Raw genomic sequence first — 20,854 nt, 5'->3', positions numbered from 1 at the left:
GCTGCAATTCCCAGGAGCTCTGTGGACGCCCAGGTCACCGGCTAACCCACCTCTCTTTCTCAGTGGCTGAATTCATCAGGGCCCACACTCTGCTTTCTCCCCACCAGGGACCCCCGGGTATTCCAGGAAAAGATGGGCGACCAGGAGAAGCCGGCCAGAAAGGCAGCCTCGTAAGTCACTTCCTTGGGTGTCCAGGGTGGATGTGACCTAGAGCCACATAGTGGAGCCAGAGAGTGACCAAACCCTGGGCGTGTGGGGGTGAGGCCATGGTAACCTCGTGGGGGAGAAATGCCATAAGGTCACCCAATGCTGTGGGTGGCTTCACTTCAACATATAACTGCTGCCCGCTACTGCCATCATGGTGCAGCAGCTGGGGGCCTGGGGCTTCCAAAGTTTGCTTAGAGCTGCGGCTAGCTGGGGCTCGTGTGGAAACTAAGACCGCATTGTCACTGCTTCTTCATGAGAGTTGGACTAGTGGTTTTTTAAAAAATATTGATGCTTCACTTGATTTGGAAATTTTATTTCAAGTTTCAATTCTGGTTGCATTGATAACAGAGACACTTATGAGGCTGCATAAACTTCGAACCATTGCTGTGGTTTCCGGTGATGAAACTGGGGTGGGGGGTGGGTTGAGGTGCCGACCTGCAGCCATTTGGAGACACTTCATGTGGAACCTTCCGTTGGCACCTAGCTGCTTTGCACTGAGCCAAGGGGACGCATTTTAAGTGAACCCTATCTGGCCAATGCTTTTGTTTTGGCAGCAACTGAGCTGGAAGGGCTCGCGTCCTGGGGAAGCATCTGCAGCTCAGCACCCAGTCTCGGGGTGACAGGGGGGCACGCTCATGGCAGTGGGTCAGTCCTGCCCCCCCCATGCCGACCCTCCCCCTGACACGAGGCGATGGCGTGAACAGCCCGAGGTGCCAGCACCGATAGGTGCACTTGGGGTTTCAGGCGCATGTGTTCTGGGAGCGGCGCTCAGGCAGCAGCTCCCAGGACCAGGAGAGGAAACTCAGAAGCAATGAACTCCGCGTAGGTGGGAAACGGGCCTCGTGGCCGGCATGAGTGAGCGCAGCGCTCGTGCTTTTCTCTTGCTGGCTGCACACTGGCCTGATTTGTAGTAATTGTTCTCTTTTCCCCACAGGGCAAAGCGGGCACCCCAGGACCTAAGGTACAGAGTCTTCCAGGTCGGGACTGGCCCCTTGGAGGAAGTGCCTCCCTGAGGGCGCCGGGGCGGGGCAGGTGGCTGTGGGTGCTCTCCGTGGTGCTGGTCGTGGGGTCTGGCCCATGAGCCCCAGCACCGGCCGAGGGGCTGGGAACTGCCCTGGAGGTGGGCCCCACGCTTGCCTTGCTTGGTCCAGAGTGGGTCCCTGATGTTCTCACAAGGGAGGCCACTCCAGCAGAGGCCCCACTGCTGCACCCATGCCACCCCCACAGCCAGCCCTGAGGTCCCCTCGAGGATCCCACCCCTCTGTGGGCCAGACCCGATGGGCCTAACCGGAAACTTCCCCAGCTCATCCAAGGGGCCGTCACCCGGGGAAGCTGCCCAATGTGAGGAGGAGGGTGGCATCGGAACAGCAGGTTAGAGGTCAGGAGGAGCGTCAGAGTAGACGTGTGTGTGCATAGATGTGTGTGCACGTGTGCGTGTGTAGACGTGTGCACACACGCAACTACAGGCCTTGGATGCTGAGGGTTATGCCAGGGTGGAGGCTGCAGCTGGGAGCAGAGGTGAGGCTGCAGCCCGAGACCAGGTCCCGCTGTACTTATGCCTGAGGGCCCTGAACACCAAAGTGATGTTCAGATACGAAGACAGCAGAGAAAAACCTTGAGCAGTGGGAAAGGCAATTCTAGGTCCCTGCAACCTGCGTGGGAAACGGGTGGGGGGAAGCATTGGACTACACAGAGGTTTCAAAGAACAACCTTTTTAATGGGATTCTTTTAAAGATCAAAAATTCGATGAGATTTTTAAATATAGGATGAGGCGATATAATTGGAGATTCTAATAAAATTAGCCCTTAGGTAAAGTGGGTGGTAAAAAGCCAAAAATATTAAATATCTGTTAAAATAGAAACAGACATTGAGCGGGGCTAAGATGTAGCCGGACAAGGCCGAGGAGGTGGGGACTGACGGTGCTGATGGGCGAAGCTGGGGGGCAGAGCAGCAGGCGAGAGCCAGGCCCGCCCATGGGGCCCCTGCAGAGGAAGCGGTGAGGGGCCCCCTCCTCACTGTGGGGCCAGTGGAGGAAGTGGAGCTGACCAGGCAGCGCATGGGGAGGGGTTCTGGGAGGACCTTGGCGGTCAGGCCATGGAGGTTTGGCACTGCCCGGGCCTTGGGACGGTAGCCAGGGGTCACGCTCATGCCCTTGCTGTGGGCCAGTGCGCTCGGTTCATCCCTTATCACCATTTACAGATGAGGAAACATGCTGAGGAGTTAGGTGGCCATAGGGGTGGGGCTGTGCCTTGCTGACGACTTGTCATGAGGGTGTCCCTGCCTCGTGTCCCAGCATCCCCACCCTGCTTCCGAGCCTGGCCCTTGGGACCTTCATGCTCTGAGTGGCAAGTCTGCGTCAGGCTTGAGCCTCATGTCAAACGTGCCTCTGGCTCTTGCTCTTCCCTGAGTCTGTGCCTCGTGTCCCCCACACCCCAGCCCCAACCTCGCAGTGGTTTTGGGGTCCCAGCCCCCCCTCCTGCCTCCTCCCTGGCTCCTCCCAGCAGCGCCCTCCCCATTTACCTGCCACAGCACCTCGTGCTATGAGGTCTGCTTGCTTCAAGGCATTTTGTGTATATCTGGTTCTGCAGATTTATAGAAGGCTCTGTACGGAACGTAGGTGTGTTGGGGGCGCAGTGGCTGACTCGGGGTTCAGCTGACACCCTGATGGCTGACAGTGATGACATTCTCCTTCCCACCTGTGCAGGGAACCAAGGGGGACCCCGGCCCCATTGGTGCTCCTGGGGAGAACGGCTTGACAGGACCTCCTGGACCAACAGGACCACCAGGGCCCCCCGGCCCCCCCGGGCCCCCAGGACCAGGACTGGCTGCAGGGTTTGTGAGTACCAGCTGCTCCTGGCCCCCAGAAAGTGGGTCTGCACCCCACAGCTCCCTCTTGGCATCCCATTCTGACTGGCACTTCTGGGCATTAGCCAAACGCATGTTGCCCCCTGGCCCCGCGTAGAGTCCTCACATGTGGCCTGTGAGCCGCTGTGAGGGCTCAGCAGGACAGGCTGGTTGGTCTCAGGGTGCAGTGGGTGTGCGGGTGCCTCCTGCCCGGTGGTGGAGCCTTGGGCAGTGGCTGGGAGCAGGACCATGTCCTGTGTGATGCTGAAAGGCTGCTCGAAGGGACAAAAGCATAAACTAAACATCATCGCACAGCCAGACCCCCGGCACACCAGGAATAAAAACCTAAACCCAGGAGAGGCTGGACCGGTGCCCACCCAGCAGCCCCTGTCCGCGGGCAGGCGCTTCTCATCCGAGGACGAGGACGGCTGGCTGCTGTCAGGCCACCCGGCCCTTGGGGCCTGCCCTGCTGAGCTGTGGCTGGGTCTCTGCCTTGGGCCAGCGGCCGGCCTTGGGGAGGGCATCTTCCTATAAGAGGAGATGCAAACCCTTGTGTCCCTCCTGTGCGTTCCTCCAGGACGACATGGAAGGCTCCGGGGGACCCTTCTGGTCGCCAGCCCGAGGCGCTGACGGGCTGCAGGTACTGCCTCACTGACCACTGGCCTGGTCAGCTCGGGGTGGGCACACCTGGGGCAGGGGCATCCCTGGGACCGGCTGGAGTGGGGACCAGGAGTGGCCTTGCACAGCTGGCGAGGCCACCTGTCCCGCGTGGGAAACGGCCTAGTGGCCAAGCTGAGAAACGGGCACAGTGATCCCCGAGAGTTGGCTCCTGTGACGTCTCAGCTACCGAGTTCTCCTATGGTTCTAACTTGGGGAGGTAACACGTTTTCAATCTGAGTAGACTTTTAATTAAATAAATGGGGCGCTCCTGTGGATGTGCCGCCTTGTTCTGCCCTGACCTGGACACGGTCAGGAATCGGAACAGCTGGCTATAGGTGGTGCTGAGGACAGGCCACCCTCTTGTGGTGTTTTGGGGATGGGTGCTGGCGCCTGGTGACTCAGTCTGTGTTCCCCGCGTCCACTGGGAGCCGGTGGCACTGGGAAGGCCTGGGCTTGTGGGAGAAGGGTCCTCCAGGCTACACTGAGGCCTCTTCCTTTCCTGCCCGCAGGGACCCCCCGGCCTGCCTGGAATCAAGGTCAGTGCGAGATTAGTTAGCTGCCTCCCCTGCCGCACTGCCCCCGCCAGGAGTTACGTGGGAAATGGCAGATTTCAGAAAAGCCCAAGGGGGGACGGCCGTCACACTCCCCCGTCTCAGAGCTTGCATGTTGGGGGGTGTCTGGTCTATCTTTCTAAACCTGCGTGACTCAAGACCCCTGGCTTCATACATCTGAAGTGTTCGCTGGCTTGGGGAGCAGAGGGGCTTTGGGAAGGAACCCCCACAGCCTCCAGGAGAGCAGATGGCACCCCGAGACCCTGGGGGCTCCTCTGCGCTGCCCCCCATGTTTCCTCCTGCCTGCTTGCTCTCTGCTCCTCCACCTGCCCTGAAGACACCAGCCCTTCTCCCTGGCAGGTGCCCCTCCCGCGGGTGGTGAGAGTGGGAGGGGCCCCCCTCAGGCCACTCTGTGCTTCTGCCACCCGCATGGGTTCAAGGCTGCAGGGCCCACTGTCAGACCAACCCCTGCTCTCACACCCCTTTCTTTTAGAATGTTTTGCTTTGATTGGCACAAAACTTTGGGACATTTTGAAAGTTGAGTTTTTAGAAGGATGTACTTGGTAGCTTTCTTAAATTGTACAAAATGAAGTCATCTAGAAAGAGATGACGGCATGGGCTCCAGATCGGTCCGTGTGCCCTTAGAGTGTGGCCGACCCCCAGCCATGCAGGGGTTCCTGCACACGCTGCTCAGTGTCCCGGGGACCCGCAGCCCTGAGCTGGGGGAGGGGAGCAGTGTGAGAGGCCCCCTGACTAACCCTCTCCTGTTTTCCTTTGGAGGACGGGTGGGCACCGCTGTGGGGGGCCAGCCCAGCACTGCACTCACACAGCCCCTTTTCCACTGTAGGGGGATCCTGGAATAGCTGGGCCAACAGGGCCCAAGGTAAGAACCTCTTTTTGGGTTCACGAAATCGGCTCTTTCCCAGCCCTGGTCTGGGGCAGGGAGGGGTCCCCAGGCTTGGGCCTGAAGCCCGATCTGGTCTGGGCCCCCTCGGAGCCTCAGTAATGGGTGAGTCTACACAGGGCCCCCCTCGAGCCGGGCTCAGCATCGTTCTCCCCCTGTCCCCTGGCTCATCCTTGTGTCACCTGGGCCCTGACTCAGTCCTTAGAATTGAACACATGCCTGTGCCAAGGGCACCCACCCCAGGTTTTCCCAAGTCCTGGACCAGCTTCTTCTGGCTCCCAGCGCTGTGGGAGCCACACCAGTCCTCTGACACCCCACGTCCCCAGCCCGCACGTGCTCCGAGGAGTCCAACCAGGTTGAATCACCCTTGGGTGTGAGCTAGTGACCCACAGAAGCCCCGGCCTGTCACCTCCCCAAGGCCAGGTCATGGGCAGTGCCTGACACACGGCCCTCTCCTCGTGTCTTCTGCAGGGAGAGGTTGGTGCAGACGGGCCCCCTGGATTCCCTGGCCTCCCTGGAAGAGAGGGCGTGGCCGGAGCCCAGGTAGGCGACTGCCCAGGGCTGCTAGGGGGGGTGTGACACCCTGAAGATGAGATCTGGCACCCCAGTGTCTCATAGGGTCCCCCAACCCAGTTCTCTGCACCCCCAAGGGGCCCAGAGACCCCACTCGGTGGGTTGAGTGAGAGGTCCAGGCTGCCCGAGGGGATTTTCTGCAGCCGCCTGCCTCCCTCCCACTGCGTTCGGTCTGGGTCTCTGGGAAGAGGGCTCATGTTCTGTTTATGATGAAACATTTCCTTCCTGTCTGCAGGGTCCAAAAGGAGAAAAGGGGACCCAGGGAGAGAAAGTGAGTGGGGGCTCAGGGTGCGCAGGCGGGGCCTTGGGGGCTGCCCTCTGTCCCACAGCACCTGAGGACCCTCTGGGGCCCCTCAAGGCTGGGGGCCTCTCAGAGGACCTCCTCACAGCCTGGGAACGGGGCACTGGGAACCCCTCCCAAGTCTTGGGTGGACTGTGGGTTCCCAGCTGAACGTGGGCTTCCTTTTCCAGGGCGACCCAGGGAAGGATGGGGTGGGGAAGCCAGGCCCCCCCGGACCACCCGGAGCTCCAGGCCCCATCATCTACCTGCCAGAGCAGGACGTAAGGACACAGCATGGGTGGGCACGTGTTCTGCCCGGACCCCCAGGGACCACGCTCTGACTCCAATGGGGGCTAAGAGGATGTCAGTTGAGCCATCAGCCCTCCCCCCATAGGGCGGCCCCCAAAGCACCGTGCTGTCCAGTCTATGGTTCTAAGGGGGCTTCTCGGCCATCGAAGCAGGGCCTTCCTGAGCTGCCCTGTTGGCAGCGCGTCCCGTTTGTCCAAGTATCACCCCTCCAGACGTTGATGTGTCCCCTCTAACCCCCCACACACAGCATGGGAGGCAGGGCACTGGTCCCCTGGTCCCAGGGTCATGGACGGTACAGGAGGTGGCCTCCCAAGAATGGTTTCACTTTTCGTCCGAGGGACTTTGAGGCAAAAGCCAGAGAGACTATTGAAAGCAAGATTGTGTCCCACATTTAATTTCTGGTGGTGTTCTTGGGTCTTGTGGCGGTGATATAACGAGAGTGGAATCTGAGTTGTAAATGTGGCTTTCCTTTCCTGTTATCCTGTGTTTCTGCTGCTGTGCTGACAGAGAGCCGTGGCGCTCACCCATGGAGCCAAGGTACGTGCCGTCCCGTCTGGAGTGCGGTTGACCGGGGGTGCAGCCGCTGTCGGCGTCTCATGTCGCCCACTGACGCTGTCACTGTCTCCCACAGGGCCAGCCGGGGTATGCGGGTCTCCCCGTAAGTAGCCTCAGCCCCCGCTCTGCCCCGGCGGAGAGGGGCTCTCCATGTGGTGAGGGAGCCCAGCGCCCGGTGGGTGCCTGCAAGGCTGAAGACCCTTCTGGTCCCTGAGCAGAAGCCCCCGGGTCCAGTGTGGGGGTGTCGGGCCAGGTGGAGCACGTCCTCCTCTGCCTGTAACTGGTCAGGACCGAGAGGCAGGCACTCCTGGGAGAGAGAGTGGCCATCGCAGGGATGGGGTCACTGGCGCAGCCCCTCATTCCTGCCTGTCTCTCTGCAGGGACCGGCCGGGCCAATGGGAGATGTGGGGTCCAGAGGCCAGCAGGGACCCCCAGGACCCAAGGTGAGGGGCTCGGCGCCATCACCTCAGGGCCCCCTTTGTGACCCTGAGGGGCAGTCTCAGTCTGCACACGTGACCACTCTCTGTGGTGGGGACCCGGCAGCCCCCGTAGCCAACCCAGACAAAGCCTGTGACGATTCTGACATGGGTTCTCCTCTCGGTCACTTCACTGTGACCCATGGAGGACCTGCCAAGATGCCCGACCACAGAGCCCCCAGAAGGGGAGGCTTGCTCACTGCCTGTTCTGGGTGTTGGTGTGGACGCCGAGTTGAGGCTTCGCTGCGGTGGGTGTGAGAGCCCCTCCCTGACCCTGCCACCTGATGTTCCAGGGTGAGAAGGGTGAACCGGGCGTGGTCTTTGGCCCCGACGGCAGAGTGCTGGCCCCTGCCCAGAAAGGAGCCAAGGTGAGGCAGCTACCTGGCGTTTCACCCCTTGTCCAAGCCGGGGAAGGGGGAGGCGGCAGGCGGGGTTTCCAGGAGCTGTAGAGACAGCATGGGGAGTTATCTTCCTGAGAGGGGACAGCTCATGCCATGCACAGGAGCCTCTCCTAGGCAGGATTCCGGAACCTTCCGCAGCCTGGGCCCCTTGCCCTTCCCTGTCTGTTCCTCTCACACAACCGCATTGGGAGGGCCCTCAAGGCCCCCAAGCCTGCATGCTCAGGTGGCCAAGGCCCGGCCAGCCCCTGGTCGTCCCCTGCCCCTGTAGGCTGAGCCCGCCCTGCAGAGGGACTGGGGAACTCGGGGCCACAGCTCTGGGCTCACTCCTCGGCCTGGCGTCGCCTGCAGGAGCTGGAGCCCCCAGTTTTGCCCACCGGGAGCTGCCCCTCGGCCTCTGGGGACTACTGTGGGGGGCAGGAGCCCTCCTTCCTCCAGCAGGAGCCAAGCATGACGGGCCAGAAGTGGGCTACTTGAGGGGCACATGCCCTGGGTGCCTTGCCCCCAGCATCTGACCCTCAGGCGTGCGGTCCTGGGGAGCAGCTGGGGGTGGCTGTGGGTATAAGCTTGCTGGGGCCCCAAGGCCCCCCAGGATTGCTGGGAAGGGCAATGGGACCTTGGACCCCAGGCCGAGAGAACTGCCGGCCCCACCTGGCAGCATAGGTGAGGTTGATGCTGTGCTTACGCAGCCAGGGCACTACAGGGCAACCCTCCCAAGCTTCAGGGCCCAGGGTGCACCTCATCCGTGCGCCTGCACCCCACACAAAGCTCTCTGCCGTTTCCGTCCATCCCTGGTGGTCAGCACTTTGGGTGCAGCCTGGGGCCCTCCAGATGGGCACAGTGACCTCTCGGGGGCTGCCTGGGGCAGGATGGCCTGCAGCCACCTAACACTGCTTCTGGTTCCTTCTATTCAGGGAGAGCCTGGCTCCCGAGGACCCCCGGTGAGTAGGCCACACCCCCCCAATGTCACACGTGTCAGAAAGGCGCCCATTACCGCCAGACTGCTGAGTGGCTGGACTTCACATCCCAGCTGCACCTTTAAAGCTCGGGACGGGTGTTGGCGGGAAAGCAACAGGTCGTGTCTGCTCCCCTCACCGGGCGCTTCCTGTCCACAGGGTCCGTACGGACGGCCTGGAAACAAGGGCGAGATCGGCTTCCCCGGGCGGCCGGTAAGGACCGGGGCCTCCTGTGGGGGAGGCAGGCAGGGGGCGGCCCAGGCCCGGGGGGGTGGCCTGTGCCCTGCCCATTGTCCTGCCCCGGGCAGCCCTGTCTGAGTGCGCACAGCTCTCTGGGGCGTGGGCCAGGAGGCCTGGCCCTGCTCATGGGCAGCTCGGGCCCCGAGGGGCTGACACCCCCAGAGGCCCTGTGTGTAGACAGGAGCTGCTGGGCCGAGGGCTGGGGTGTGCAAGGCTGGGTGTGGGCCAGACACCCGGTGGGGTCCGAGATGCCAGCTGAGGACGCAGCGCTGGCCAGATCCCAGCAGCCCTCCACCATGCTCTCCCCAGGGTCGCCCCGGGATGAACGGATTCAAAGGGGAGAAAGGGGAGCCGGGAGAAGCCAGTGTCGGATTTGGTGTGAGGGTGAGTGTCCCGTTAAGTGGTGGGCGGGCACGCCTGGGACGCCCAGGACCCGAATGGCCTGGTGGGAACGGCCTGGTGGGAACGGCCTTGGGTTCCCAGGCTCGTCCTCAGGAGGGTGCTTCTGAGCGACCCCGTGATGACCGCTGTGTGCTGGTCCTCTGCCACACAGGTGGACGCCATGCCCACGCACACAGCACACAGGGAACAGATAACCAGCGTGGTTTTCTCACAAGGGCATCCAGGCGGCTGTGAGTCTGAGCTGTGGGTTCTCATCACTCAACACCACGTTATAACTCGCAGTGACTCTGCCGCCCTTTGAGCCACGGGTTTTATTTCAGTAATGTCGGCAGTGAAAGGCACTTGTAGCTGTGTCTACCCGAGACTCAGCATGCTTGTGACATGCTGGCACCCTGCCTGCCACACTTGTGCTCTCTCCTGGAGGTCCAGCCCGGGTCTGTGAACCCACTGCCCACCTTGGCCCAGGCCCCCACACACACTCCTGTGAGCTCAGCCTGGGCCGGGGACCGGGGTCCTGAGCTCAGGGTTTCAGGCAGTCCACTCTTCTGGTTTTTCCTTTGTGGCTAGTTCTCCACCGAGGCGTCCTTCCTTCTTGTGGACTGAAACTCAGCTGTCATCCGTGAGAAATCAGGAGCAGAGGTGACATTTTGCAGGTTCTGAGGCAGCAGCAGAACCCTAGGCCACATTTGTCGACAGGAACGCAGACTCTAGAATTCTCTTTGGCTTGAGTCTCGGAGGCAGACATGACGTGGCTGTTCATGCACCTGCTCCTGCAGGTGGTCCCACTCCCGTCCTGCTGCCTGTCCCTCCCTCCTTGGCCGCTCCAACAATGGCTCAGGGAGTGACCACTGATTGTCAGACCGCCGCTGCCCACATCGGCCACGCTGGCCAATGTTGATGGCCTGACTGTGAGCATGGCTGACCACAGCTTTCTGTTCCCCCCATTCAGGGTCCACCTGGCCCCCCAGGACCTCCTGGGCCCCCAGGCCTCCCGGGGACCCCTGTGTATGACAGCAATGTAAGTCGCTCAGCACTCACCCTTCCCACCGCCCCACCCCCGTGCTCCTCGTACAGAGACCTCTGTGGCTGCTGCCTGCCTTCCCACTGCCACCGCCAACCTCCAGGAAGGGACAGCCCAAACCGTGGGGGGTGGGGGGCTTCTGGGAGGGAGCTGGGTGGTGGGACCCAAGCCGCCCGTCTCATGGTTGTCACAGAAGACAAACCCCTGGGGAAGTGCAAGGTGGGGGCAGGGAGGGCTGCCTGGCCCTGGACTGCTGAGCCCCGAGCCCCGTGGTCCTTAGGAGGGCGACCTCCCCGTTTCACAAGGCTCAGACGTGAAGTGACCCTGAGGAGCGTGTCATGTCACAGCCAGAACTCCTGATTACAAACTCCATGTCCTCCCTTTCCTTCTCTGAACCCTGTCTTGTGTGGGGGTGGCTGAGGGGTGGGGTGTCTGTGTGGCCTCCCAGAGGGTGCTGGGACTTCTGGGCTCAGAGACCCTCAGGAGGGTCGTGACCTCGGTTCCAGAGCGTCTTCCTCAGTGGCCATCTTTGGCCTTGTTTGCAGGCGTTTGTGGAGTCTCGCCCCGCTGGACCTCCGGGATTGCCAGGTGAGGGCTCTGGGGGCCTGGGGACAGCTGGGGTGCTAGAGGCTCTAGGACATGGCGCGTCCTGCTCCCCCAGCTCTGAGGCAGCGTGGATTCCCCAGGGCCTGACTGTGGGCAGGAGGGGACACTAAGCAGCCACCCCGTGCTGTCCACAATTTAGATTCGCTCGCTGCCAAGCAGGGGTGGAGACACCCAGCCTGTGTCTGCCCCATAGGAGTGGCCTCTGGGCGCCACTGCAGAGTGCCTCTGCTCATCTTGCTCTGATGGTCCCCAAGTCCCCATGCTGTCCCGTTCCTGGGTCCAGACCCTTCCCCATGCACTCAGTGCCCACCAGGGAAAGGGTATGTCCCTGTCACACAGTCAGTAATGGGCACTGGGGTGTCTGTCCCTACAGGGCTGCCGGGGCCTTCAGGACCAAAGGGTGACAAAGGAGAAGTGGGCCCGCCTGGCTCACCAGGTGAGTGGTCTGGGCAGCCTCAGGCCGAGGGGCTGCACGTGTGCTTACCTGTTCCTCCCTCCTGGAGGAAGGAAGCCCCCTGTGGGCGCCCGGAGCCCTAACAGGACCTCGGGCTGGGGCTGGACTCGGGGATTCCCGGCTGGGCTGGCCCCACAGCCCCCACGGCCCAGGGGGCGGGGCATTGCAAGGACAGTGGAGCCAAGGTAGTGGCCAGGCAGGGTGTCCTGTCACCCCACCCACTGAGGAGCAGGGCACCCCCTGAGCATCAGGGTCCTGGGGTGCCCCTTTCTTATGGGCTGTACAGGGCTTCGTTGGAGCAGGCCGTCCATGGGTGACGTTCCCTCAGATGGTGAGAATCTGCTGCTGGATAAAATACAAGAAACAAATGTGTGATGTTGGGGGGAAGCAGGCCCTCCTGACCCCCGGCACTGCCGACTACAAGGTGGCCCGGTGACGAGGGACTGCAGCACAGAGCAGGGTGGGACCAAGCAGGCACACAGCGCGGCCAGGATGGGCCAGAATTCAAGAGGGAAAGCAGATGACAGACAGACCACAGCTAACAGCGTTTCCAGACCTGGGCTTCCCTGAAATGATGTACAAGGTCAACAGAAGATGACACGTGGGCAGAGAGCTATGACCCGCAGCAACAAATCAGGTCTAGTTCTGGAACTGAAACTGTGCCCCCAGACCTGAGGGCTCTGCTGAGTTTGTGCAGATGACACGGGGTGGAACAGAGTGGCCCGGAGGTCAGCACCATCCGGCACATGCTCGGGATGGACAGTCCTGAGGGAGGAAGGACACGCGGCCGGCGGGCCAGGAATGGATGGCCACTAGCACAAGAGCATGTGAAGGCAAAACGGCCAAGTTTCCCCAAACTGAGGACAGATTCAAGGAGCACTTTACACAAAGGCTTGACAAGACCAACAGGAGTTCCCAACAAAATGAGACAAGCCAGAGATGATAAAAGGTTTCAAATGTGCCGAGAAAGTAACTGCTGACTTGACTTCATAAGGAGCATGAAGGAGGCGGCGAGGCCGTCCGGGATACCAGCCGTGATGGTGAGGGGCCCCTGGGAGGAGGCAGCGTGCTGCTGAGATGCGGGATGAAGCCAGGTGGCTGCCGGCACATTCAAGGCACGGCAGTGGGTGTGCAAGGCTCTGAGACCGACCCTGCCCTCATGTACACGGGACCCCATGTCGGGGATGTGCCATCCCCTGGGGCGAGCCAAGAGTGGAAAAGGAACATGCAGCTCATAGCCGAGCAGAAAGGAAGAGCAGCACAGAAGGCTTGTCCCAAAGGATGGCAAGAAAAAAGGAAAAAGGAGCACAGAGCAGGTGGAACACGTAGGAAATGGGAAGTAAACGTTGATTTAACCCAAAGTTACCAGTAAGTGCACGAAACCTGAATAGGCTGACTGTGCCTATTAGCAGACGAGAATCAGTAAGCTGCAAACAAAACTCTGCTGCTGACCAGACACTCCCGAAGTGGGAGGACGCGAGTGTGTATTGCAAGTGCAAGACTCAGACGTGAGTATCTTAAGGCAGAAACATTGCCAGAAATAAAACGTTCCAATGGCACAGGAAAACCCAGCGAAAAGGGGGAATACAGCCAGTCCAAATCTGTGTGCACTTCACAACAGGTTCAAGATATAAAAAGCAAGAACAACAGAACTAAAAGGAAAACACACAAACCAACCATTATAAGGGAAATTTTAACCCGGCTCTCAGTTAAGTGATAGGACCAGGAGATACAGGACAGGTCAGTCGGGAGATGGAGGTGACACCCTGGCACCAACACAGGGGACATGGCATGCTCACCATAGGGGCCCACACCAGGCGGGAGCAAGTCTACAAGTTGTGAAGAGGTGACATCATGCAGATTCTGTTCTCTGAGCAGTGGACAAAGCAGGAGGTCACACCAGGGACATAACTGGAAAGTGCCCACGGTGTGGTACCTTCCAGACAGACACTGCAGAACCAAGCAGAAGCTGAACACCCTGCACTGAAGGAGAGGACGCTAGCACGCAGGGGCTCTCAGCCCTCGCTGTGTGCCCGCAGTGGCCCTGGCGTAGCGGGACCCCCCCACACAGTGGGGAGGACCCAGAACTGGAGCCGGTGACAGCATGTCAGCTGGCTCCCTGTGTGGGCATGGACTAGCGCGTAACAGCTGAGATGAGCACAGAACAGCTGGGGCTCCCACCAGCCCTCCCAGGCCCTGCGCTGTCACCCAGTGGTCCCGCCTTCCAGCTCCGTTAGGTATCCAGGGGGAAGGCCGTGGGAGAAGGTTAACCCAAGGTCACTTTGTTAACTATTCATAAAATCACCTTTCTAAGCATCCAGATCAAGAAGTTAGAAAACAAATAGCAAATTTAAATTGAAGCAAACAGATGGGAAGAAATAATAAAGATCAGAAGTGAATGAAAAAATATGTAACAGGAAGCATCAACAAGTGAAAACATCAAAAGTGAGCCCTTTGAAAAGACTAATGATACTAACATGCCCTTGCAGACTGACAAAGGAAAGAGAGGCAGCAAGTGATGGGGGAGACAGCTCCGTGGATGGTTAGGTGACATGTCACCGGGCGTGAAGTGGGTGTCTGACCATCACTGCAGGTGGTCGGGCCCCAGGACAGAGGCAGGGGTGGGAAATATGTGGTGTGCATTTTGGGAAGGGAAGAAATAAACCTACCATTTTCACAGGTGACGTTTTTGAATATCAACCCAACATCAACCCAAAAGGAGCTACAGATAAACTGTTAAAAATTTACCAAGGTCACAGAGCCATTTATAGAGTCATGACCAGCCGTAAACACTGAAATTTTTAAAGGGCACCTTTTAGGAAAAGAAGAGATCAGCTCGGTGGTTACCAGAAGCGGGGGGATGGGATCGGATGAAAGGGGCAACAGGTGGCAGCTTCCAGTTCTAAGATGAATGAGTCCTGGGGGGTGACACATGGCATGGGCTACAGTTACACTTCTGTGTGGTGCGTTCGCTGCTAGGAGAGTGGAGCCTTCAAGTTCTCTCACAAGGGAAAGAAACACTTTTTCTCTTTGACCCGCACGAGAGGACGAAGTTCGCTAAACTGTGCCGATCACTTAGTGCGCTAAGTCAAGCCGTTCAGCCGCACACCGTAACTTACAGTGGTGTCAATAAACCTGAAATAAAAAAGGCACCGTTAACGAGAACACCCCAAAACTCAACTAACTGGGAGTAAATGTAACAAAATCAGTATCGGTCACCACAGAGATTAGAGAAAGAAGCCGTAGGTAGGGCTGGGCTGGGGGTGCACAGACCTGCCTGCACAGACATCTCGCTGAGCCCCTCCAATCTCCTCTGTAGGGCAGTTCCTGTTGGACATGCTCCAGCTGGGGGCTGAACTGAAGGTAGGTGACACGGCCGGTCCCTGTGCTCAGCCCTCAGACCGCGTCCCCCAGCACGACCCTCTGCCCACCCCATGAGGGGCAGCAGGAGGCCTGGGCTCCAGGAGCTCCCGCTGCCTCGTGCTGCCCCCACAGCTCGGGAGCTCAGCCCCCGCCCCTCCCCACGCCAGCACGGAGAGCTGGGCTGTCGCAGACGAGCGTTTCCACCCACAGGGGGAGAAGGGCGACCGAGGCGATGCCGGGCAGAAAGGAGAGAGGGGAGAGCCCGGAGGGGGTGGCTTCTTTGGCTCCAGCGTACCTGGACCCCCCGGCCCGCCAGGCTACCCTGGGATCCCGGTAAGTCTGGGCCCCAGGCTGCCCCGCAGGTGCCCACACACAGGCCAGCCCTGTGCCAGAGCCCAAGTCACTGGACATCCCTGGGACCAGGAGCCCAGGGCAGGGCCAACCCGGCCTGGACGGCCGCTGAGTCCCACAAGCTCGCCCCCAAATACCCCATCCGTGTTCCCTGCCCCTGTGGGGGCAGGTGGCAGGCCCAGTGGGGACACAGCCACGGCCTGTCAGGGTAGGCACACTGACCGGGGTGCCTCCAGCAGTGGAGGCAGTGGGGGGACAGGGTCCTCGTGCCTTACCTGCTGGCACTGTTCTTCCAGAGAAGGACCCATGGAGGTCCCTCGGGGACCATTGCACTGAAAGACTCCAGGGGACAGCAGGCCCAACTCTTCCTGGGGGATGGAGGGGGCCTGAGTGCCTCTGCTTTGGGGCTGCTATGGTCTGTGTGCTGCGATCGAAGCCCAACAAAGGGGTGTGGGTTGGGTGGGGCCGGGCGTCCCAGACTCAGGCCTGGGCAGGGGGCTGAAGCGGCTCAGAGACCATGCCCCCTGCAGGTACAACCCAGCCCCGCAGACTTCTGTATCCCTGCTGAGGGGACCTAGGTGACAGTGCCATGTGTTTTGTCCACCCTAGGGTCCTAAAGGAGAGAGCATCAGGGGCCAGCCCGGCCCACCTGGACCTCAGGGACCCCCTGGCATCGGCTACGAGGGGCGCCAGGGGCCTCCTGGGCCCCCAGGCCCCCCAGGGCCCCCAGGACCTCCTTCCTTCCCTGGCCCTTACAGGCAGAGTAAGTCCAGTGGGCAGTGGGCCTGGGCTCCAGCGTGGTCCAGCTGGGGCTGCCATGTTCCCACCTCTGGTTCTCTCTCATAGCTATCAGCGTTCCTGGTCCCCCGGGTCCACCTGGCCCCCCAGGCCCCCCTGGAACCATGGGCACCTCCTCAGGGGTAAGTGCCTCTCCCCGTTAGACCCTCACTGTGGGTGGGACTGCCTCAGCGGAGCCCTGGGTGGACCCCATAGGGACCCCAACACGAGGCTGCTTTGCCCTGGACAGGCACACAGAAGCCCTGAGCTGTGGTTTCGGAAGCAGAAGTGGGGTACAAGCTGGGACTGAGATGCAGGGGGAGGACCGTCCCTGGGCCACTGTGTAGAGGCTGGTGGCCCAGGGGCTCGCGGTGCTCATGGGTAACTGTGGACTTGGTGCCAAGCCCTCATCTTCCCGAGGACGGCCTCCGCCACCCGGCCTTTGCAGGGCGTTCTCAGGGGCCAGCCTGACGACACGGTGCCCACTTAAGTCTTAAGCACTGTCCCTTGTCAGGGCGTCTGCGTCCCCGGCCTTGCACCCTGAAATGTGCAAACTCAGCCCCCGACCCCCCCCCCACCTGTGAGCCCATCCTGCCTGGGTGTCAGTGGGTCCCCACGGACTGGGCCTCCCGCAGGTCAGGATGTGGCCCACGTACCAGGCCATGCTGGACAAGGTCCCTGAGGTGCCGGAGGGCTGGCTCATGTTCGTGGCCGAGAGGGAGGAGCTGTACGTCCGCGTCCGGAACGGGTTCCGGAAGGTGCTGGTGAGTTCTGTGGACGGCCTTCCCTGCACATGGAAGGGGCAGTGGCCTCCGCCCTCATGTTTTGGGGGAGGACGTGGGAGAAGGGGAGGGCAAGGTGGGGAGGGCCTGGTAGAGGAGGTAGGCCCCACGCCCCAGGACCCTCAGACCCATCCTGTTGGGTGGGCACCACGCCCACGCGGGGGCAGGTGACAGGTGACAGCCAGCACTCCTCACAGGCTTTCATTACATCAGTAGACTATTCTGAGCAGTTCCAGGTGTGTGGATCAGTGACCCTCTCTCACACTGTTTACAAGGACGCAGTAGATGTGGGGCTGCCAGGCAGTGGGTGGGCGCCACAGGCAGGCCTCCCGTGGGAGGGGGCCGCCGGCTGGGGTGCTGGCACTCAGCTCGCTGGGCTGAACTGACCCTGTCTGTGTCTTCTTCCAGCTGGAGGCCCGGACGCCCCTCCCACGTCGGATGGTAAGCTCTTCTCCACAGCTCCAGCCGAGCCGTGCGTGTCTCCAAGCCTGAGGGGCAGGCCTGGGTGCCCGGCCTGGGGGCTCGGCCAGAGCCACGTGGCGCTTTGGGGCCCTGGGGTCACCCTGGCTGGAGAGGGGCCTGCACAGACCATGAGGGGCTCCCTTCAACCCACACTGGCCATCTGTGTTTGTTGTCCCTCATCCAGAGTGCAGGGCGCAGGGACAGACCCTTCTAGGGTGGCCAGAGGGGAGGGGGCAGGGTAGATGGATGGGCTGAGTCACTTTTCGTCCCACTACTGTGGGGTCTTTGAGTAGAAGTCACAACTCAAATGGCCCAGGACGAGGCCGTGTCAAGTAGCGAGTTAGGGGTTCTGTGTGAGCCAGTGGCAAGTCCATTCCCTCTGGTTCATCCATTTGCTGTTCATTCATTCAGCGCAGTTGGGCCCCTCCCACATGCAGGGCGCTGTTCTGGACACAGGGTCCAGCTGTGCACGAACCAGGCAAAGCCCCTTCCCTCACCTCCCATCCCCCGCCAACATTGTGCAGGGGAAATGGGCAGTAAAGATAATAGCTTTGTCATTTTGTTACATGAAGCATGATGCATAATTATATAAATGTATTTTATGTAAATATGTGTAAGTGTATTGTATGAACTATAATCGTATTATAAACAAGTGATAGGTGCCTAATAGGTATGTAGGTAATAGGAATGAGTTATGTGGCGTGTCTGGCTTTCAGTGCTGTGGGGAGAAAGACAGTTGGGGCTCAGGTGGGAGCCCAGGGTTGGGACTATAAGGTGGAGGTGGCCTCTGCAGTGGGAGTGGAGCCCAGGCTCCTGCGGGCGTCCCAGCCCAGTGTCTGCGCTGTGGCCAAGAAGCCTCGAGGTCAGGACGTGTGGTCGCCCAAGGGCCCCAGGCCATCACAAGGAGGTGGCTTCCAAGAGCAGTGGAGCCGGGGGTTCATGAGCAGGGGGCCATCAGTGTGAACAGGCTGGCCGGGATTCCCCCACCCGGCACCCCCGGCTCCCCTGCCCGGCACCCCCAGCTCCCCCGCCCGGCACCCCTGGCTCCTCCGCCCGGCACCCCTGGCACCCCCGCCCGGCACCCCCGGCTCCCCCGCCCGGCACCCCCGGCTCCCCCGCCCGACACCCCCGGCTCCCCACAGCAGTGCAGCCCTCTCCCCACCAAGAGCACGAGTGGAGTGCAGGTGAAGGGCTGCCCTGGGCCCAGGCAGGAGAGTGGAGGCCGAGAGCAGCGCAGGGCCTCACTGGGGCTGACATGTGCAGGAGCCCATGTGCTGTCCACCCCTCGGTCTACAGGACAATGAAGTGGCCGCCTTGCAGCCACCTCTGGTGCAGCTGCACGAGGGCAACCCACACCCCCGGTGGGAGCCACCTCCTTCCACGGTGCGGTCCTGGCGGGCAGACGACATCCTGGCCAGCCCCCCGCGCCTGCCGAAGCCCCAGCCCTACCCTGGAGTCCCACACCACGGCGCCTACGTGCACCCCCGGCCAGCCCGCCCCACTGGCGCTCCTGCCCACACCCACCAGGACTTCCAGCCTGTGGTGAGTGGCCCCAGGGGCTGTGTGCCCACCAGCCCGAACTCACAGGGTGGGTTCTCCTGGCCTGGGACTGCCCTCTGCTGCCTGCCTCCTTCGCCGACGTCAGTCCCTGCTTATGTCCTGGAGAAGCCTGGCCAGTGGAGGTGGCAGCATTGGGCACATGGACCCTGCAGAGCCTTGCTCAGGAGGTGGACCAGGGAGGGTGTCCACTCCACGCAGACCGCTGCCTGCTCCCTGGCCCCCAGTGCACATCTGCCGCCTGTGCCGAGGGACCTCGGGCAGGGTGTCCGGGGCCTGGCCTCCGCTCCGACTGACCCCTACCGTCCATTCGGAGTGGGGGCGGCGCCCAGGCCTGAGCACACTGACCACAGCTCCCCCACAGCTGCACCTGGCCGCGCTCAACGGGCCGCAGCCTGGCGGCCTCCGCGGCATCCGTGGTGCCGACCTGCAGTGCTTCCAGCAGGCGCGAGCCACGGGGCTGGCCGGCACCTTCCGCGCCTTCCTATCCTCGCGCCTGCAGGACCTCTACAGCATCGTGCGCCGTGCCGACCGCTCCTCCGTGCCCATCGTCAACCTCAGGGTGCGTGGGACACCCCGAGTTGCAGGAGGGGCCTGGGCTTCGGGGAAGACATCGGGGTCAGGAAATGTCCTTGGGCTGCCCTCACTCATGTGTAGTGCCACGGCCACTGCCGGAGTCCCGTGCCCCTGCCCTGCACGTGGCCTCATCCCGTGGCTCTGCACCATCATTTGCCTATTGGGTGCTGTGGAGCACGACCGTTTCAGGCTGTAGGCGGTGGGGTTGCCCCAGATCTGGGGTCCAGGCTGGGGACAGTGCTGGTAGCTGCCCACCCTCGGACAGGTGCCTAGCCACGTGCTGTGGCGGGGATGGCTGGGGTCAGAATGAGCACGCCCCACTTGTCTCCACAGGACGAGGAGTTGTTTCCCAGCTGGGGGGCCCTGTTCTCCGGCTCGCAGGGCCAGCTGAAGCCCGGGGCCCGCATCTTCTCCTTTGATGGCAGAGACGTCCTGCAGCACCCTACCTGGTAGGAGCCCCCCGAGGGAGCACAGCAGTGGGGGCCCCCGGGTCTGGTCTGACCTTACACCTGACCTGTGATTGCTGTTTAAAGCTCACAAAATCCTGAAGAGCAGGAATAATAAAAAGCGTTCTTTGTGGTGGTGTACAAAACAGCCTCGCCAGCTGCTCTCAGGCAGGCTCCACCCCTCCTGTAGGGGAGCCCGGCGAGACTGACAGCACCCGGCCTGCATGGCCACCCGGCTCCCCTGTCTGTCACCTGGACCTCACAGCCAGTCATTTCTACTGTAAATCCCCCAACATGGAATTTTCACATCAGGACATGTGCACCTCAAATGCTGGCAGAAGTGCTGGTTGCCCACACCTGTCGTCCCTCCTCTGGCCAGGTGTGAGGTGCCTGTTCCCCCAACATTCATGCTCTCAAAAGGGTGGCTTGGGTGTCAGACTAGTGCATGGCCCCACCCTCACTGAGAAGTGTCCAGCCCCCAAGGACCAGCCCTCAAGGTTAGCGGTCTTGCGCCCCAGGCTGTGCCTCCAAAAGCAGTGGCAGCACAGGTGCCGTCTGGGAGGCGGTGCCCCCGTGGCTGGGCACGTCCCTCCCAGCGACCCCTACAGCCTGCCACCACCTCCGCCCTTTCTGCCCGGGGAGGAGCAGGGCCCAGGTGACTGAGGGCTGCTGTACCCTCTAGGCCCCAGAAGAGCGTGTGGCATGGCTCAGATCCCAGTGGGCGCCGGCTGACCGACAGCTATTGTGAGACCTGGCGGACTGAGGCTGGCACGGCCACAGGCCAGGCGTCCTCGCTGCTGGAGGGCAAGCTGCTGGGACAGAAAGCCGTGAGCTGTCACAATGCCTTCATCGTCCTCTGCGTGGAGAACAGCTTTACGACCTCCTCCTCCAAGTAGGGCTTGTGCCAGCGCGCTTGGACAGCTGGATGGATGGATAGACAGACGGCCGGGGAGGAGGCCAGGTGGCGGGGCAGTGGAGAAGCCCCCAGTGCCGGGAGGGAGTGTCGGCGGGCACCCCAGGGTGGGGACCCGGCTGGGACACATTCCTGTGTGGCTCACATTTCATGTAATCCTCCAGAAATAAAAGGAAGCCAAAGAGTATTTT

At 61.4% G+C, this 20,854-nt stretch overlaps 1 protein-coding gene across 3 annotated transcripts in view; it reads left to right on the top strand.

Annotated features, from left to right (window-relative positions):
* The window catches only part of COL18A1 (collagen type XVIII alpha 1 chain), a 46,354-nt gene extending 25,504 nt beyond the window's left edge, over nucleotides 1–20,850 (top strand). For all 3 annotated transcript variants that reach the window (XM_019715725.2, XM_074322566.1, XM_074322624.1), the window contains exons 13-41: nucleotides 108–170; nucleotides 1,142–1,168; nucleotides 2,912–3,043; nucleotides 3,629–3,691; nucleotides 4,221–4,247; nucleotides 5,110–5,145; nucleotides 5,638–5,709; nucleotides 5,975–6,010; nucleotides 6,211–6,300; nucleotides 6,836–6,865; nucleotides 6,960–6,986; nucleotides 7,264–7,326; nucleotides 7,653–7,727; nucleotides 8,672–8,698; nucleotides 8,873–8,926; nucleotides 9,263–9,337; nucleotides 10,305–10,373; nucleotides 10,922–10,964; nucleotides 11,356–11,418; nucleotides 14,756–14,799; nucleotides 15,010–15,132; nucleotides 15,760–15,913; nucleotides 15,997–16,070; nucleotides 16,563–16,691; nucleotides 17,118–17,150; nucleotides 18,468–18,713; nucleotides 19,093–19,290; nucleotides 19,638–19,753; nucleotides 20,433–20,850. In XM_019715725.2, coding sequence (XP_019571284.2) covers nucleotides 108–170; nucleotides 1,142–1,168; nucleotides 2,912–3,043; nucleotides 3,629–3,691; nucleotides 4,221–4,247; nucleotides 5,110–5,145; nucleotides 5,638–5,709; nucleotides 5,975–6,010; nucleotides 6,211–6,300; nucleotides 6,836–6,865; nucleotides 6,960–6,986; nucleotides 7,264–7,326; nucleotides 7,653–7,727; nucleotides 8,672–8,698; nucleotides 8,873–8,926; nucleotides 9,263–9,337; nucleotides 10,305–10,373; nucleotides 10,922–10,964; nucleotides 11,356–11,418; nucleotides 14,756–14,799; nucleotides 15,010–15,132; nucleotides 15,760–15,913; nucleotides 15,997–16,070; nucleotides 16,563–16,691; nucleotides 17,118–17,150; nucleotides 18,468–18,713; nucleotides 19,093–19,290; nucleotides 19,638–19,753; nucleotides 20,433–20,646 — 2,403 coding nt within the window. In that variant the 3' untranslated portion in view covers nucleotides 20,647–20,850. The remainder of the gene's footprint in view (nucleotides 1–107; nucleotides 171–1,141; nucleotides 1,169–2,911; nucleotides 3,044–3,628; nucleotides 3,692–4,220; nucleotides 4,248–5,109; nucleotides 5,146–5,637; nucleotides 5,710–5,974; nucleotides 6,011–6,210; nucleotides 6,301–6,835; nucleotides 6,866–6,959; nucleotides 6,987–7,263; nucleotides 7,327–7,652; nucleotides 7,728–8,671; nucleotides 8,699–8,872; nucleotides 8,927–9,262; nucleotides 9,338–10,304; nucleotides 10,374–10,921; nucleotides 10,965–11,355; nucleotides 11,419–14,755; nucleotides 14,800–15,009; nucleotides 15,133–15,759; nucleotides 15,914–15,996; nucleotides 16,071–16,562; nucleotides 16,692–17,117; nucleotides 17,151–18,467; nucleotides 18,714–19,092; nucleotides 19,291–19,637; nucleotides 19,754–20,432) is intronic.
* Nucleotides 20,851–20,854: the final 4 nt, after the last annotated feature.

The sequence above is a fragment of the Rhinolophus sinicus genome, linkage group LG01, assembly GCF_036562045.2.
Source record: "Rhinolophus sinicus isolate RSC01 linkage group LG01, ASM3656204v1, whole genome shotgun sequence".
Classification (NCBI taxonomy): Eukaryota; Metazoa; Chordata; class Mammalia; order Chiroptera; family Rhinolophidae; genus Rhinolophus; species Rhinolophus sinicus.
This window is presented reverse-complemented; position numbering and strand designations above follow the sequence as displayed.